General features: G+C 35.7%; 1 protein-coding gene across 1 annotated transcript; it reads right to left on the bottom strand.

The window, feature by feature from the left end:
• Positions 1 to 465: 465 nt before the first annotated feature.
• Positions 466 to 15,310, bottom strand: LOC149943266 (uncharacterized). Its single transcript, XM_090177957.1, has 7 exons — positions 14,972 to 15,310; positions 9,326 to 9,496; positions 8,479 to 8,654; positions 5,081 to 5,242; positions 3,865 to 4,035; positions 3,193 to 3,438; positions 466 to 1,048 (listed from the first exon to the last, which is right to left on the bottom strand). The coding sequence occupies exons 1-7, from the start codon at positions 15,229 to 15,231 to the stop codon at positions 834 to 836; spliced, it is 1,401 nt and encodes a 466-aa protein (XP_090034083.1). The 5' UTR covers positions 15,232 to 15,310; the 3' UTR covers positions 466 to 833.
• Between the last annotated feature and the right edge of the window lie 304 nt (positions 15,311 to 15,614).

The following is a 15,614-nucleotide window of genomic DNA, read 5'->3' as shown; positions in this document are numbered from 1 at the left end:
TATACATGTATTTACCTTTTTTAATAAAACGCTTTAAATACGATAAATTTATCAGTGGGCAATGTGTTTGTCTTTATCTTTATTAAGTTCATAGATCAATTCTTGTTTGTCCCGTACTTTACATTATCACATAATTCATCTTTTCCATCTTTATAAACGCGAACAAAAATGAAAAATAAAAACAAATTGTTATTTCCGGAACCACTCGTTGACTCTTGATTGGTTCAAACTTGACGATCGGCCTTTACATATTTTTAAGTTATACGGAATCATTCTACCTTATAAAAATTCTATGGCTTCGAAAGGCACAAAGGTAAGTGCAACTAGGGCTGATACACTTTTTGGCATAATGTCGCTTTTGATCGTAGCCATCAAAATCACCAAAGAACTAGTTTTGAAAACCCTTGGAACTTTTTTTTGGAAAGGATCATTCAGTCAACCATTTTTTATTTCAAATAAATTTTTATTTTCAAAGAAATAGTACCATTTTAAATGATTTAAACATACGAAAATTCTTAAGGTTAAATTATCTGTTTAATATATCTATGCATCTATAACAAACCCAAAAACTGTGGTTTAATAAGTTGGACCCACTTATTTTATTTTTGGGCACCTTAGAACTATCTTAGTACCCTAAAGAATTGTAATGATACATCCTCAAAATTTTAATTCAATTCGAGGTCTAAAAACATTTAATATAATTTTCAGGAAGTTAAAAGCAAATTCAATGAGTGATTTTTTCGGTCCCCAAATTAGAACTTGAAGGGGGCTTTTTAATTTCATGGTCCACCGTTGCGCGCCACCACTGACGATACGGCTAAGAACTAAAAGTCTCACGATATAATGCACTTAGATTTTTCATATTTCGGTAGTGCCGGAAGCAGGGTTTCGTGTGGTTCTTCGTACTCGCCATCAATGTACAATTTAAAGGCTGATACCCATCGATATCCATCACATGGCAGGCATTTAGTCTTTTCAATGAGAGTTAGATATCCGTCATAAATACTGCTTCGAATGTTGACCGTTTCAGAACATATTACTTTACATCCTGTAATTAATATCATCTTATTATTAAGGGCAACAAAAGTTACGCGGCAGAAACTGCTCAAACTACACCGTGACACTGAAGCCAAATCTACCTTTGCCGTTGTACCGAAGCTCCACAGGCGGACTTTCTTTGAACTAGATCATGCCATATTTTCCCTCTTTCGCCAGTGTCACTGTGCAATTTGAGCATATTCTACCACTTAGATTTATCCACTTGAGATTAATATGTACCATTCGCGAATGAAACGAGTCTAGATCAGGGTTGCACATAAGGATATTTTTTTTTAGTATTCAGCCTGACTAGCGAGCCTCCTACCTTAATTTATTTAAATAGTTACTGACTACTGGGGGTCAAAAGGGGGTAAAAAACAAGAAGGTCAGCCAACATTTTGGTTTGCCCGTCAGAATTGAAATAGGAGTTTATTATCACTTGAGATACATGATGTTATTTTTTTAAAATAAAATGGGATTGACGAATGATTAATTTATGATTAAATTCGCCACTATTTCTGAATATTTTGGTAAATTTTTCACTACTCAAATTGACTAGTAAGCCCCCAAGTTTCGATTAATTTTAGTGGTCAGAGCATTTATTTTAGTAGTCAAATGCCGTGACTAGTGCCTTATGTCCAGCCCTGGTTTAGATGGTGCTTTGAACTTGAAGCCACGCTCTTCTAAGGTAGCACTTATGACATTGTAAAATTAGAGAAAAATGCCTAAATTTGGGCATCGTAAATGCTGCGTTACCATGATGAAAATAAAAAAAAGTATAATTAAATGCACCTTTTATCAATTCTTTTTCATCCATCATAAAAGTCCTTACGCTACTTTGGGATTTTTGTTCGTCAGTTTACGGAGGGAAAAAATATCTTTCTGCTATTTTGCGCGATCTATAGTATTATCCAAAACTAAATATAACAACAGGAATCCAAACCTCCACTTGGAATGCTTATCCTGCCATATCGCGTATGGTAAGAACTAAGATCACTCTGACGGCTTTGGCCCCGCCTACGAGATAAAAAATCCCCTCTGCACACGCTCCCCTCTCAGGTAGTTGTTTGTTAAGTTAACATAGTGACTTCAAAAAAAACCGTCAGCCACATCGAGACGAAAATCTGCCGCGATAAGCATTCCAAGTAGAGGTATGGATTCCTGATAATAAATATATCTTGTTAAGAAAAAATGAAGAACACTCATTCAAAAAATGGACTGAACAGAAAATTAATTTAAAAAAACCCTCGATTAATTCTCACACTGAAAATCTTTAGCTGGTTATAAAAGAGCAAAGGAGGTAAGTGAACCTCTATTCAAGACTAGGCTTAAAGTCGACTAGGAGCCGAATGTAACTTAGCACGTCGCGAAATAAATCTCTGTTGTAAACCAAGCCCTTTTCTATTAGAATAATAGGCGCTTAAATAAATCATCCTCCTAGGAAATCGCCAAGAAGTAATTTTTCAGATGACCAGGACCCGCAAGGTATTGTTAATATAATGATTGTGGAAATAATGGAAACTTTTCACATTTAAACAGAACTTCGTGTTTTTGCGAAGCCTTATATGTCAAAAAAAGCTACCTGGTTAAAAGGGAAAGCCATAGGGAACGCTTGTTTCTGCCGTAAAGTTGAAAAATTTCTATTATTTTAACAAGAACTACATAAACAGTGACTTGCAGCTAGGAGCAACAAACACAGCACCCCACACAAGGAGAACGCAACCCGTCAAACGTCGTGGATTTTCTTGTGTACATTTTTCATTGGTTAGAGGCTTTAGCGCCTATTGCCGTCGGAAGGGGAAAATTCGGAAATTGTCTTTCCCCGCCCGTAAAACGTTCAGCGTAAAGGCTCGTCCAATGAAATTTGTACACAACACAACGTTAGCGTGTTTAAAGGCTAGCTGCGTTCTCCTTGCGTTTGTTGCTCCTATCTTGCAGGTCCTGGCTCTCGGAAATATTACTTCTTGGTGATTTCTTGGAAGGATGATTTATTGAAGTGTCTATTAGGACCACAATAGCCTTCCTTAGATATTTAAAGTATACATATGTAGTTTCCTAATAGATTATAAAATTGTGGCATTTTTCAAGCTTTATTTCCGATTCTGTGTTCCTATAAGGTCAGATGCTCAAAAGGATGCCCTCATGAATACGCACCAGTGGCATTCAACCAGGCTTCCAAGCGCTCTTTAGTTTTTTCGTTTGATTCTGCTTTTAACGCGATAGAACTGACGGAATCTGGCAGCACAACCGGAAGAAACGTTTTGCAGGAAATAATAGACCTCTGGGAGAATAGTGGACCTTTCGTTTCTGTTCTGACGAAAAACGCTCTCAAAAACTGTGAGTGCTCTAGTTTCTTCGGATTTTCTTTGTTGGCTAGAACTGAAGTGTCCAGTTTCTTCCCTATCAAAATGACAAGCGTAAAATTATAGTAAATTTAGATAATATCAACAGTAACAATATTACGTCAGTTTTGATAGCATTAACTTATGTTGCATTTCTTTTATAGATCAGCTAATCAGCTAGGCTAATACCCAAGGCACCACCATTTAAGGCCTTTAAATCAGGTGGCTGGGTTACACTGCGTAAGAGGTTAGTAGCAAGCCCTTCATGCCACTCGAAAAAACAGCTCCCTACACTAACTATTACCGTTAACCTCAACTAGTTTTTATTGATTTAGTACTGGATTTGGTTTTGATGTGCTAATATACTTGTATTAAAATATTTATTTCAATATCTTGTTCACACTAGAACTTAAAAGCCAGTTTAATTCAGTTTGGAAACTCTTCATAAACCCGTTTTGAGCGATAGTATAACTATAACGATTACCTTTAATGATTTCAACCTCAAGAGTTTGTATGTTGAGTAGACGCATGTTTTCTTCCTTTTCTGATTCTTCCTTCAAAGTCTTAAAAGCTCTCGCTGTTAACTGCGTCACTGTTTCGACTTTGTCTTTTCCCAAAAGTTTAATATCCCGCAATGGAAGAAAGTCCATCGCACCTGAAACAGGAGAAATTCAACATATTTTCAGGTGCTTTGAATTGGTTTTTGACGCGCGAAAAGATATTATAACATGAGACCAATAAGTATGGCATTTAACAGTAAGACCAATTAGTATGATATTTAACAAAAAGTACAATAAGTTAGACATTTAACAATAAGTACAATAAGTATGACATTTAGCAATAACACCAATAAGTATGGCATTTAACAGTAAGATCAATAAGTATGACATTTAACAGTAAGACCAATAAGTATGGAATTTAACAGTAAGACCAATAAGTATTACATTTAACAGTAAGACCAATAAGTATGACATTTAACAGTAAGACCAATAAGTATGACATTTAACAGTAAGACCAATAAGTATGACATTTAACAGTAAGAATAATAAGTATAACATTTAACAAAAAGTACAAGAAGTATGACATTTAACAATAAGTACAATAAGTATGACATTTAACAATAAGTACAATAATTACGACATTTAACAAAAAGTACAATAATTACGACATTTAACAAAAAGTACAACAAGTATGACATTTAACAATAAGACCAATAAGTATGACATATCATATGTTACAGAATGAATTTCGAAATTCGGGCTCCGTCATGAGGTAATACCTCAGTAGATTTAGTTATGTTAAAAATTCAATTTAATAGGCTAATAGAAGATGGCGCTACACAACACTATAGGGGGCTTTCCCCTATTTTATTTATTAACGACGCACGCCAAATTAACATTTCGTAACGAAAAACAGGGCCGTATTAAGGCATGTGCCATGGTACCGAGGCCCCCGAGGTTAGGAGGTCCCCATCTTCGAAATAAATGTTTTATCCATTGGCGTTAATTGAGTCAAAGAGTAACGTCTGAATTTTTTTAGGGCCTCAAAGTCTACTTTGCACAGGGCCCCCAATAGTGTGAATCTGGCCCTGACCAAGAATCCACTCAGAATTAAATATTTCTTATCATAAATGATACCAAACCATTTGATGATACCAAATACGCTTCTATGCAAATTTTATACGAAAAATATGAGTTTACCGATTATTTCGTGTGTTGGATCGCCTTTTTCATAGAAAATTCTGATAACATTCATGAATTGGTAGTCGTAGGCTGGTTCTTCTTGCCACAAGAGACTGTCGCAATCAAAGGTATTTATGTTCGAGACGCTCATCTTTAAAGCTTCCACAGAAAGTATTTTTCCTGGAATAAACAAAAGAAAAAACATATGTATAAAATCTACGGGGGAAACGGTGTTGGTCCATTTGATCGAAAAATATGTGATCGACAGTCGATCATTATACGTTGCAATTGATCGAAATTCCATTTGATCGAATCCCATTTGTCATAAATTGTTTCATAAGATCGAACCTTCAAATGATCGAATACTATTTGATCGAATTCAAAAGTATTTATAGTACCAGTTGGTATGTTTTTATTTTACCGAATGTCAATATGAAGTGCAGAAGGAATAATGATGGAATAATTCATTGCTTAAGTGCAGAAGGAATAATGATGGAATAATTCATTGCTTAAGTGCAGAAGGAATAATTCATCGCTTAAGTGCAGAAGGAATAATGATGGAATAATTCATTGCTTTAACTGTATTAAGCCACAAAGATGAAGAGATTTTTACTTTATACACTATATGATGGAATTTTTTATGACATCGACGATAACGGCCCGTTGTTTTTGATATATATAAATAGGGTCAGGTTAGGTTAGGTTAGGTTAGGTTGGGTTGATGTACGCGCGCCGTAGGCGCGTATGCACCGTTGTATACGAGGGGTCTGACCACGTTCGCATATTTCTGTTGTTTGTTTTAGTTTCTTATTATGGAGAAGTACTATGGTTATTTTTCTTTAGTACAGTTTAAATAATAATTATTATTCATAGAGTCTACTGTATCTCATTCTGACTAGATGTTGCCTTTTCGATTTACTCCCAAAAACTAGTAGTTTTACCCTACAGTAGCTTTCAAATTTCGTTCGATCAAATGCCATTCGATCAAATTCCATTCGATCAAATGGGACCCGTTCGATCATTTGGGAATCGATCAAATAGACTCAAACCGGGGAAACATTTCATTGAAAAGTTAAATAAGTGCACTGATATGTTTAAGCGTTGGCTACATTATAATAAAGATCCTTGCACGCCTGCTGACAAGTAATTTTAATGACGTGACGACTTGTTTCTTTGTGTCTGATATAAAACTAATAAGGGGTTTTTCAAAACGTACGCTTAACTTTTTCCAATGAGACAAAACTCTCAAAAACGATGAGAGCGTTTCAATAACCCTACCGCCATCTATTGGCGTTAAACGTAACTATTATAGTAGTAATTTTTCATAACAGTGAAGCCAACTGACGTCATAGGTCGGCGAGGTATGACGTCAAAGGACCATCTTCATCTGCTTTTTAGTCTTACTGCGCATCCAAAATTTGTTACATTAGCAGAGTTAACACTTTTCAAACACCATATTTATTGTGGGTCTTGACTCTTGAAAGTTAAAACCATGCCGTTGCCTAGGTAACGGAGTTCAGATACGAGGGAACCTAGTGGCCGGAATTATCGAACTAAAATACCAGAAATTAATTGAAGACATTTACCGTGCACGGGACTGCATGATAACGAAGGCAACGGTTTAAAACACTTTTATAATAATAATTCCTGTTGCTATTGCAAAGGTATATTCGTATTCTAAACCAATCAAAAATTAAAGGAACAGTCGGCTGTATCATTGCCACATTATTATAAGGCTCTTGCCGCTATTGTTATTAAAGATGGCAATGAAATGAATGAATCTATCTTATTCTTCGGAAAAACGGCTAGCTGGTGCCATCTATTAATGGAAAAGGAATCTAAAATTCAAAATAGCGAAACAATTACGTCGTCACAGAACCATTGTAGAGTATTATTAACTAGACAACTTACTTACTAGGAGACGACCCGAGGTGATAATCACCGATTTTGTTCAACCTTTAAAAAATTAAAAAAAAAATAAAATTTCAAAACCCTTAAAAATACATTTAAATTGATTTTAAAAATTTAATTTAATCAAGTTTAAATGCAATTTAGTCAATTGGGGACCCTTAAAATCCTTCAGACTCCCATGTTATTTTCAATTAAAATAATTCCAAATAATGTTGTCAAAAACGTTTTCGGTTGCCATGGCAAAACGAAAGCCCGTCGCAATTTTTACCTTGCAGGTTTTTTAAGGTACATGGAGGTGTACACTATACCCGAGTTTGAACAAAATCTGTGATTATCACCTCGGGTCGTCTCCTACTCTCCTTGTTAGTGGACTTTAACCTAAATTATATATCCTATATAAAAATATTATTAAAAATTACTATAATTTAAGTTATTGTCAAATTTACAAACGACCTAATCAACGCGAGGGGTACTTTTATGCCCCGCCTTTTGGGGCAAAATGTAGCTTAGGCATCTTGTTTTGATTTCGACGGTAACGACATCTGTTGAAAAAAGAGCCGACACTTGCTTTAAATTAAAAAGGTTAAAGGTTAACGGAATGACGCGATAGTTCGACGCAAGATAAATTTTCTTGTCAAAGTCATCAGCACGATACATTTCGCGTGCACATTCGTAGCTTCCGTTACTCCTCTGAAACGTTCATGACGCGTCATTACCGGAAATACCTTTATGGAATACTTATCAATGAGGATGTTGCATATTATGGTAATATCTAAATCTTACGAAAGAGCTCCGATATTTCACATTTCAAAATTTATTAAAAGTTATGTTATCGGGAATCTAACGCAAATACTTTGTATCAAAAATGAAAATGAACTAATAGACGGGTAAAGCCAACGCTGGAAAAAGTGTGGGATAAACTTGTGTTGACTCTACCAAGTGTGTAAAACATTAGTATACACCAAATTTTTCGATTAAATAACAAATCGAATAGTTCTTCAAAATATTCGCGAATATTTGATTTTCCTGATAAAATATTCGAATATTATTCCAAAAGGGCAAAGGAAAATATTTGATATTTCAATAGTTTGCAAAACTGATTGATTAACTTCGGGGGTCTTGTTATACTATAAATACTATTTGGCATTCGGAATACTATTGGGTATTCGAAAAAAAATGGTACTCGAAATACTATTTGGTATTCGAAATACTATGGGGTATTCAAAATAATATTTGGAATTCGAAATACTATTTGGTATTCGAAATACTATTTGGTATTCGAAATACTATTTGGTATTCGAAATACTATTTGGTACTCAAAACACTATTTGGTGTTTAATCAGATTTTAAATATTCGATTTGATATTTGACGTGGTTATAAAACAAATATTTGATATTCGATTCGATGGCTAAAAATGGCATTCGCAAACAACTCTACCCCCTGTGAGGGGTGAATTAATTAACCTGTCTACTATTTAATTTCCAATTTGAACGCGTAGTTTCACCTGGAAGAGGTTCTTCTTCTTGCATTGTTCTGAAGCCCAAGAGGATCTCTTTGAGGTTTTGCATTCGTACTCGCTCGACATTTCCTCTTTTGCGCCTTCGAACCTGTCGCGGCTTCAAGTTGATGAATCCAATTGTTTGTGGATCACTGTGCGATTGCCCGGGTAGTAGCCACAGCCTGAGGAAATATATCGAGTTGCATATCAACACTTATCTGTGCCATAATTACCAAGAGTGTATCAAAGTAAAATTTGGGGGAGTGAATGACAGTTTCCAGGGGCGTACCAACGTTTTTACGAGAGTGGGGGCAAAAACCATATTATAAGCATATACCTTGTTAAATAGGCTGCGTCCGAAAAAATGACGAGAGATAGAAAACAAACCACAAGGGTGTCGCATGTATAGTCAACTTAACAGGTTGACTAAACATGCGACACCCTTGTGTTTTGTAAGAGTCCGTCCGTGGCAAATAAGTATACTGTGAGAAATATAACTCTACGGAAACCCTGCCCTGGGAAAAAGTAGTGGGGGCAGCACTATCGCCGTGAAATTGAAGCGGATGCAAGTTGCAACCGCTGCCCCCGTGGTTTGCACGCCCATGAATGACACTCAGAAGTAGAGAGAGACTGAGCTTCGAGAACTAAGGAAAAAACTAATAAAGATGAAGGGGCAGCGAATATTTTTTGAGGGGGAATGGATTAAATTGAGGGGGCAGGTGGGGCTTGATGACTTGGGCCTAAAGTGGTGCCTTGGCTATTAGCCTAGCTGATTAGTATTATTATTATTATTATTATTCAGAAAGTAAAGGAACTGGCACACGTTTGTCAATTGCGTCACTTTTGTCTATACCTTAGTCCGTAGTAGAATGTTTTCTTTTTCTTGGATGCTTCGTAGTAAATGGCCGCATCTCTTCTGGTCGTTTGCGCTTTTACGTCAATCCACTGCTTAAAGGTTTCGCAGGATGCCACCCGCCAGTTCGGAGCCGTCAGTAACCAACGGTTGGCTCTTTCGAGCAAATCGCTAAACAAAACAAATTGCATGAATTGTCATATTTTTCATATATGTTCTTCAAGCTTAGGAAATATAGCGCCATCTGGCTTAATATCCGTCAACTAAATCTGTTAAGAAATAGCAGACAACTTTTGAAATTCTATTTTTTTCGGTTGAACTTTCAGCTGTTGCGCAGCAGACTTGCAATAGGCCCTTAAATAAAACATATTTCCTAAATCACCGAGAAGTAATATTTCCGAGAGCCAGGAGCTGCAAGTTACTGTTAATATAGTGCTTGTTCAAATAATGGACACTTTTCACCTGTAAATAGAACGTAATGTTTTTCCTAAGCCTTAATATATCGACAAAAATCTATGTGATTAAAAGGAAAGACTTGTTACATACCGTAGAGGTTAAAAGTTTCCATTTTTTCAACAAGCAATATAAACAGTAACATGCAGGATTGCAGGTCCTGACTCTCGGAAATATTACTTCATGTCAATTTGCTTGAAGATGTTTTATTGAAGCGTCTATTACGGGCAATCTGAGGGTCATTGGCTCTCAAAACAAAATGCTGGGATCCTCGAGATAAATCATTCAAAGAGGGGTCGAGAGTCACCAGGACCCCCAATTTAAATGAAAGTGAATCACAACATATCATACACTATTTGCTTTAACTGTAATTTCTGTATATATTTATTTAATTTTCAATCCCCTACGAAAATAGTACTATTTGCAAGTCTGTTGCGTAGAGACAATTTTTAACGAGCAGACAGCTTTCATATATTCAATGAATCAATTTAAAACTCGCTCGGTAGGCGGCGATACTTGTGACCAAAATTTAAACTACGCTCGAAGCTTATAAGGAAACATGGTTTCTATCTAAGCTCTATGGAGTAAATTAATTTTAGGATGGTAGATGAATTTAGGCCTTAGTTTCAGCGGCGGCCATTTTTTTTATTCAAAATTATATATACCGAAAACTTAACTAATGAAATGTACAGCTCTAAATCTTTATTACTATATTTATTTTAAAAAGTGGTCTTTATAATACCTCATCCGTCAATGAATTAACTAATAAATAAATTTCAGAAAAATCTCTGTGTACACTCTGTTAAATAAGTCTTCAGCCGTTGGGATTTTGGCACTTATTTGCGATTATCTCAAAAACTATGAATGATAGCAAGTTGAAACCAATTTTATTTTTAATATTTTACTAATATCTTTCATACCTATGTCTTGATTCACGTGTAGCATATCCATATCCGCCGGAAACGCCAAATATCGTTTTTGAAAACTTTTTAAATAATGATGTTACGCCCCTGAAACCTGCATTTTTGGATTCAGAAGGGTCGATTCATGTTTAGAAAGTGCCATTGTTATCCGGCTACGTCGAACGGCTGCTAAGATATGGCCTAATGAAAATTCGGGTCTCATTCCGAAAATTCTAAAATGCTCGATACGACCCAAGGTTCTTACAAGCGAGAAATAATATCTTATTGTTGAGGAAAAAACAACTTTCATCGTTTCATTGAGGGTAACACAATAAGCAAATATATTTTGATTTAATGAGTTGTTGGAACGCTGTGGTTATATGCCGGATTAATAATATTGATTAATTAGGCATTTTAGAATTTTCCGAATGAGACCCGAATTTTCATTAGGCCATATCTTAGCAGCCGTTCGACGTAGCCGGATAACAATGGAACTTTCTAAACATGAATTGACCCTTCTGAATCCAAAAATGCAGGTTTCAGGGGCGTAATTCATTATTTAAAAAGTTTTCAAAAACGATATTTGGCGTTTCCGGCGGATATGGATATGCTACACGTGAATCAAGACATAGGTATGAAAGATATTAGTAAAATATTAAAAATAAAATTGGTTTCAACTTGCTATCATTCATAGTTTTTGAGATAATCGCAAATAAGTGCCAAAATCCCAACTTATTTAACAGAGTGTACATGGATCAAGCCTTTCTTCGCCGCATGCATTACGAAGGTATTTAAGGCTGTCCATATAATAAGCCTTTCTATAAAGTCATTACGCTTGAGGAACTTTGTTCATATGTATCGCTTTCGTCACGAAATCTTTATAAAAAGGGCGACTCGTCGAATTTTAATTGGCTATCATAGTGAAACGTCACTTCTACGTCACGAGTGACGCCCTCGATACATCTTAACAAGAAGGCCAATGTTACTTTATAGAAAGGCCTATTGGGTAAAACAGGGTGCATGACGACGCGATTTTATGTTTGAGCGAATTTGATGTTTATTTCATCGTAATGTAACTTGCATCTTCAATATTAAAATAACTTCTGCAAAAAAATGAATTTGAACAGTGAGATGAGAAATCTTTCCCTGGTGTCTATTGATTCTCAATTGTATTTCTGTCGGGGCTCTAGCCCCGTATGTTTTTTCCAGTGGGGGCTCCGGGGCTAGCCCCCACGGTATCCCCATCACCGCTTAGTTTTAAAGCAACAGTCGGCTCTACCATTGCCACCTGTATTATGATAAGGCCCTTGTTTATTAGAGATGAATCTATCAGATTCTTCGAAAAAACGACTTTACTGGAGAGCGTGGTGCCATCTATTAATAACAAAATAGCGAAACAATCACGTCGTCATAGAACCATTGTAGAGTATTATAATTAGACAACTTATACTCTACTTACAAGTTAGTGTACTTTAACCTAAATTATATATCCCATATAAAATATATTATTAAAAATTACTATAATTTAAGTTATTGTCAAATTTACAAGCGACGTGTACTTTTATGCCCCGCCTTTTGGGGCAAAATGCAGCTGAAGCATCTTGTTTGGATTTCAACGCTAGCGACATCTGTAGATAAAAGAGCCACTTCACGTCGAGCTGACACTTGCTTTAAGTAGATTGACAATGTTTTGAGACCGTAGATAATAATAATAATAATAATCAACTAGGCTAATACCCAAGGCACCACCTAAGACCCAATGCGGTTAAACAGGTGGCCGGGTTACAATGCGTAGGAGGGTGGTGGCAAGCCCTTCATGCCACGCGAGCCAACAGTTCCCTACACTAACTATTACCGTTAACTTCTACATAATAATTATCCCTAATTATAAATAAATACATTCTCGGTTTTAATTTTCTTAAAACTGACTCTCTGAAATGTTTTACTTCTCGTCATAGAACTTGGTAATTATCTTCAAAGCCACAATAAAATGCATACGAGTCCATGGAACTTCCGGGTTTCGTCAAAAGGTTTGATATTAGATTTATGTTGCGTTGTCATTTTTAAAGCTTTCAAGATGGAAACAAAAATAGCTTATCTTTAATCACAAGTCTTACTTATGGCTTACATCTACTTTTCTCCAATCTGCGTTGAGATATAGCACACTATAATCTTCAAATGACAACAAAACAATTGTTCTATGCACTACGGTAAATTCTACAAACCTCATTGACATCTTTAAATGAAATGAAATATGAAATTTATTGAAATTAATTGAAATTAAAAGACATTAATTGAAATTAAAAGATATTAATTTAAATTAAAAGACAATAATTGAAATTAAAAGAAATTAATTGAAATTAAAAGATATTAATTTAAATTAAAAGACAATAATTGAAATTAAAAGAAATTAATTGAAATTAAGACATTAATTGAAATTAAAAGAAATTAATTGAAATTAAGACATTAATTGAAACTAAAAGAAATTAATTGAAATTAAGACATTAATTGAAATTAAAAGAAATTAATTGTAATTAAATGAAATTAATTGAAATTAAAAGAAATTGAAATTAATTGAAATTAATTAAAATTAAAAGAAATTAATTGAAATTAAAAGAAATTAATTGAAATTAAAGAAATTAATTGAAATTAAATTAAATTAATTGAAAATAAAAGGAATTAATTGAAATTAAAAGAAATTAATTGAAATTAAATTAAATTAATTGAAAAAATGTAATGAGATGAAATTAAATTAAATTAAATTAAATGAAACTAAATGAAAAAAAATGTAATTAAATGAAATGAAATTAAAAGAAATTAAATGAAATTAATTGAAAAAATGTAATAAGATTAAATGAAATTAAAGTTAATTAAATAATAAATCTAGAAATATAGCTAGGTTTTCTTAAAAGTAGGCTAAAAATAGTGTGATCCCTGTAAACCTTTATAATCTTTTATACATCAAGACTAATTTTGATTCAAATTAAGATCTGGAGATAACCGTTAATATGTTAATTTTATCAATGTTATTTCATTGAGGGTTTGCTATTTTTTGAATTTCAATCGGTGCGTCTATGTAAATTTGAAGAAATTGTCGACCATTTCGTAAAATCTGTGGTCAGGCAAATACGAAATAGGCTTGGCGCCAAGGGCGTATCCAGGATTTTATTTCAGGGGGGGTTTGGGGAAAATTTCAAGGGGGGGGGGTGCTGACGGAAGTTTCACTGATTTTTATTAAGCACCCCTCCCCCAGTCATCAGCATTTCGGGGGGGGGGGGTTGAACCCCCAACCCCCCCTTAAATACGCCCTTGCTTGGCGCCGTTAGTAGAGTGGTGGTTTGCCCAATAGGCTGAGTAGGCTTCACCCAGGAGAAGAGACCAGGACGCAGCAAAGTCAAGGTGAGCATACTTAAGGTCAAGCCTAGAGGCCTAGATGGTAGTTAATCCGTGACTGGCCGCTACTGATAATAAGAAGATAACTTTACTCTTGCGTTGAGTTTGCATGTTATCTCCCCACTGCTTAAAGGGGGTTAACGGTAATAGTGAGTGTAGAGAGCTGTTGGCTCCCGTGACATAAAAGGCATGCCACCAGCCTCTTACTCATTGTAGCCCGGCTACTTGGGATAAAGGCATTAAGAGTAGCTCGATGATTAAGGTGTTGCCTTGGGTATTAGTCTAGCTGCAGGGCTGGATTAACCATTAAACGAGATAAGCAATTGCTTAGGGCAAGAAGAGAATTGGGGGCAACAAAAGTTTCTAATGAACACAATTCACAAACTAACATAGTCTAAATTTAAGAAAATAAACGGAATTTCTACTCTCAAACATTGGCAACACTGTCTTCGAGGTTGAAGTTCGAGCAGTAGAGTAATCACGGTGTTTTGATGTTTTCTACCTTCATATCCCGTCGCTCGTTTTCGCTGGGTGCCCCGGGCTCACGATTGGAACCATAGTCTCATTAGAGCCGGCGCCAGCGTGAATCACGCACCTCAACGTCAGTTTTTCTCATTTTTGTCTTCTATTTATGGCGGTTTCAACTGAGTTGGGATCTCAGTCAGGATCCATTCCCTTTGTTCAGATAGCTGCATTGCAATCAATGCGTATTACGGTTTTCTAAAGTTCCGAGTGTGATTTAGTCATTTCCAAAATTAAAATATAATTTTATGGTTTATCATGGTTTTCATCAAAATGTTTAAAGTGCTTAGGACAGCAAAAATGGGTTAATCCACCCTTGTTTAGCTGATTATTATTATTGTTATTATTATTATTACTGTTAGAACAATGCACTTACGCAAATGTCTCTCTGTGGTTCCCGGTATTTGACACTAGAGGCACGAAATCAACAAAAGTCCTGCAAGAGCAAGTAGGAACACCAGGCAAAATACTCTTATCTTCGTCCACTCTGAACAGATCCTCGTGGGGAACCTCATAAACCGGGGTCATAGTCGAGGGTCTGACGACAGGCACCGACCACACGAAGCCCACATTTTCGTGGGTCGACGATCTGGCCGTTTGGGGATCGATTTCCGAGTAGGGTGGTGGAGCTTCCATTTTCCAAATTAACTGGTTTAAATAATACCTTGCGCTACGACTTATGCATTTTGTTACTTTATCGTACAACGCTATCTTATCAATGGGAAATACATGTTACCCGAACTCTTACAATCGCGCCTCACCTGCGTTATCTTTGATGAAATGTAAACGTTGCTTTCCTCATCTCAATACCGTCGAGGTCTCGGAAATTGTTAAGGACAAAATCGCATTTTGTCATTGGGAAAAGGGTAAACGTATAATTGAAATCGCTCTCTCACCAAGGGCCACCGAGACTCTCGGTAGATGCCTGGGCCCTGGTAAAACAATAATTCAAGAGTACCCGTGGTGGATTAAGTAGCTTTTAGCCTAGGGGTCCGGAACCTTCCAAAAGATATGGCAGC

Source organism: Leiobunum rupestre, chromosome 6 (genome assembly GCF_980474605.1).
Source record: "Leiobunum rupestre chromosome 6, qqLeiRupe1.1.hap1, whole genome shotgun sequence".
Lineage (NCBI taxonomy): Eukaryota > Metazoa > Arthropoda > Arachnida > Opiliones > Sclerosomatidae > Leiobunum > Leiobunum rupestre.
This window is presented reverse-complemented; position numbering and strand designations above follow the sequence as displayed.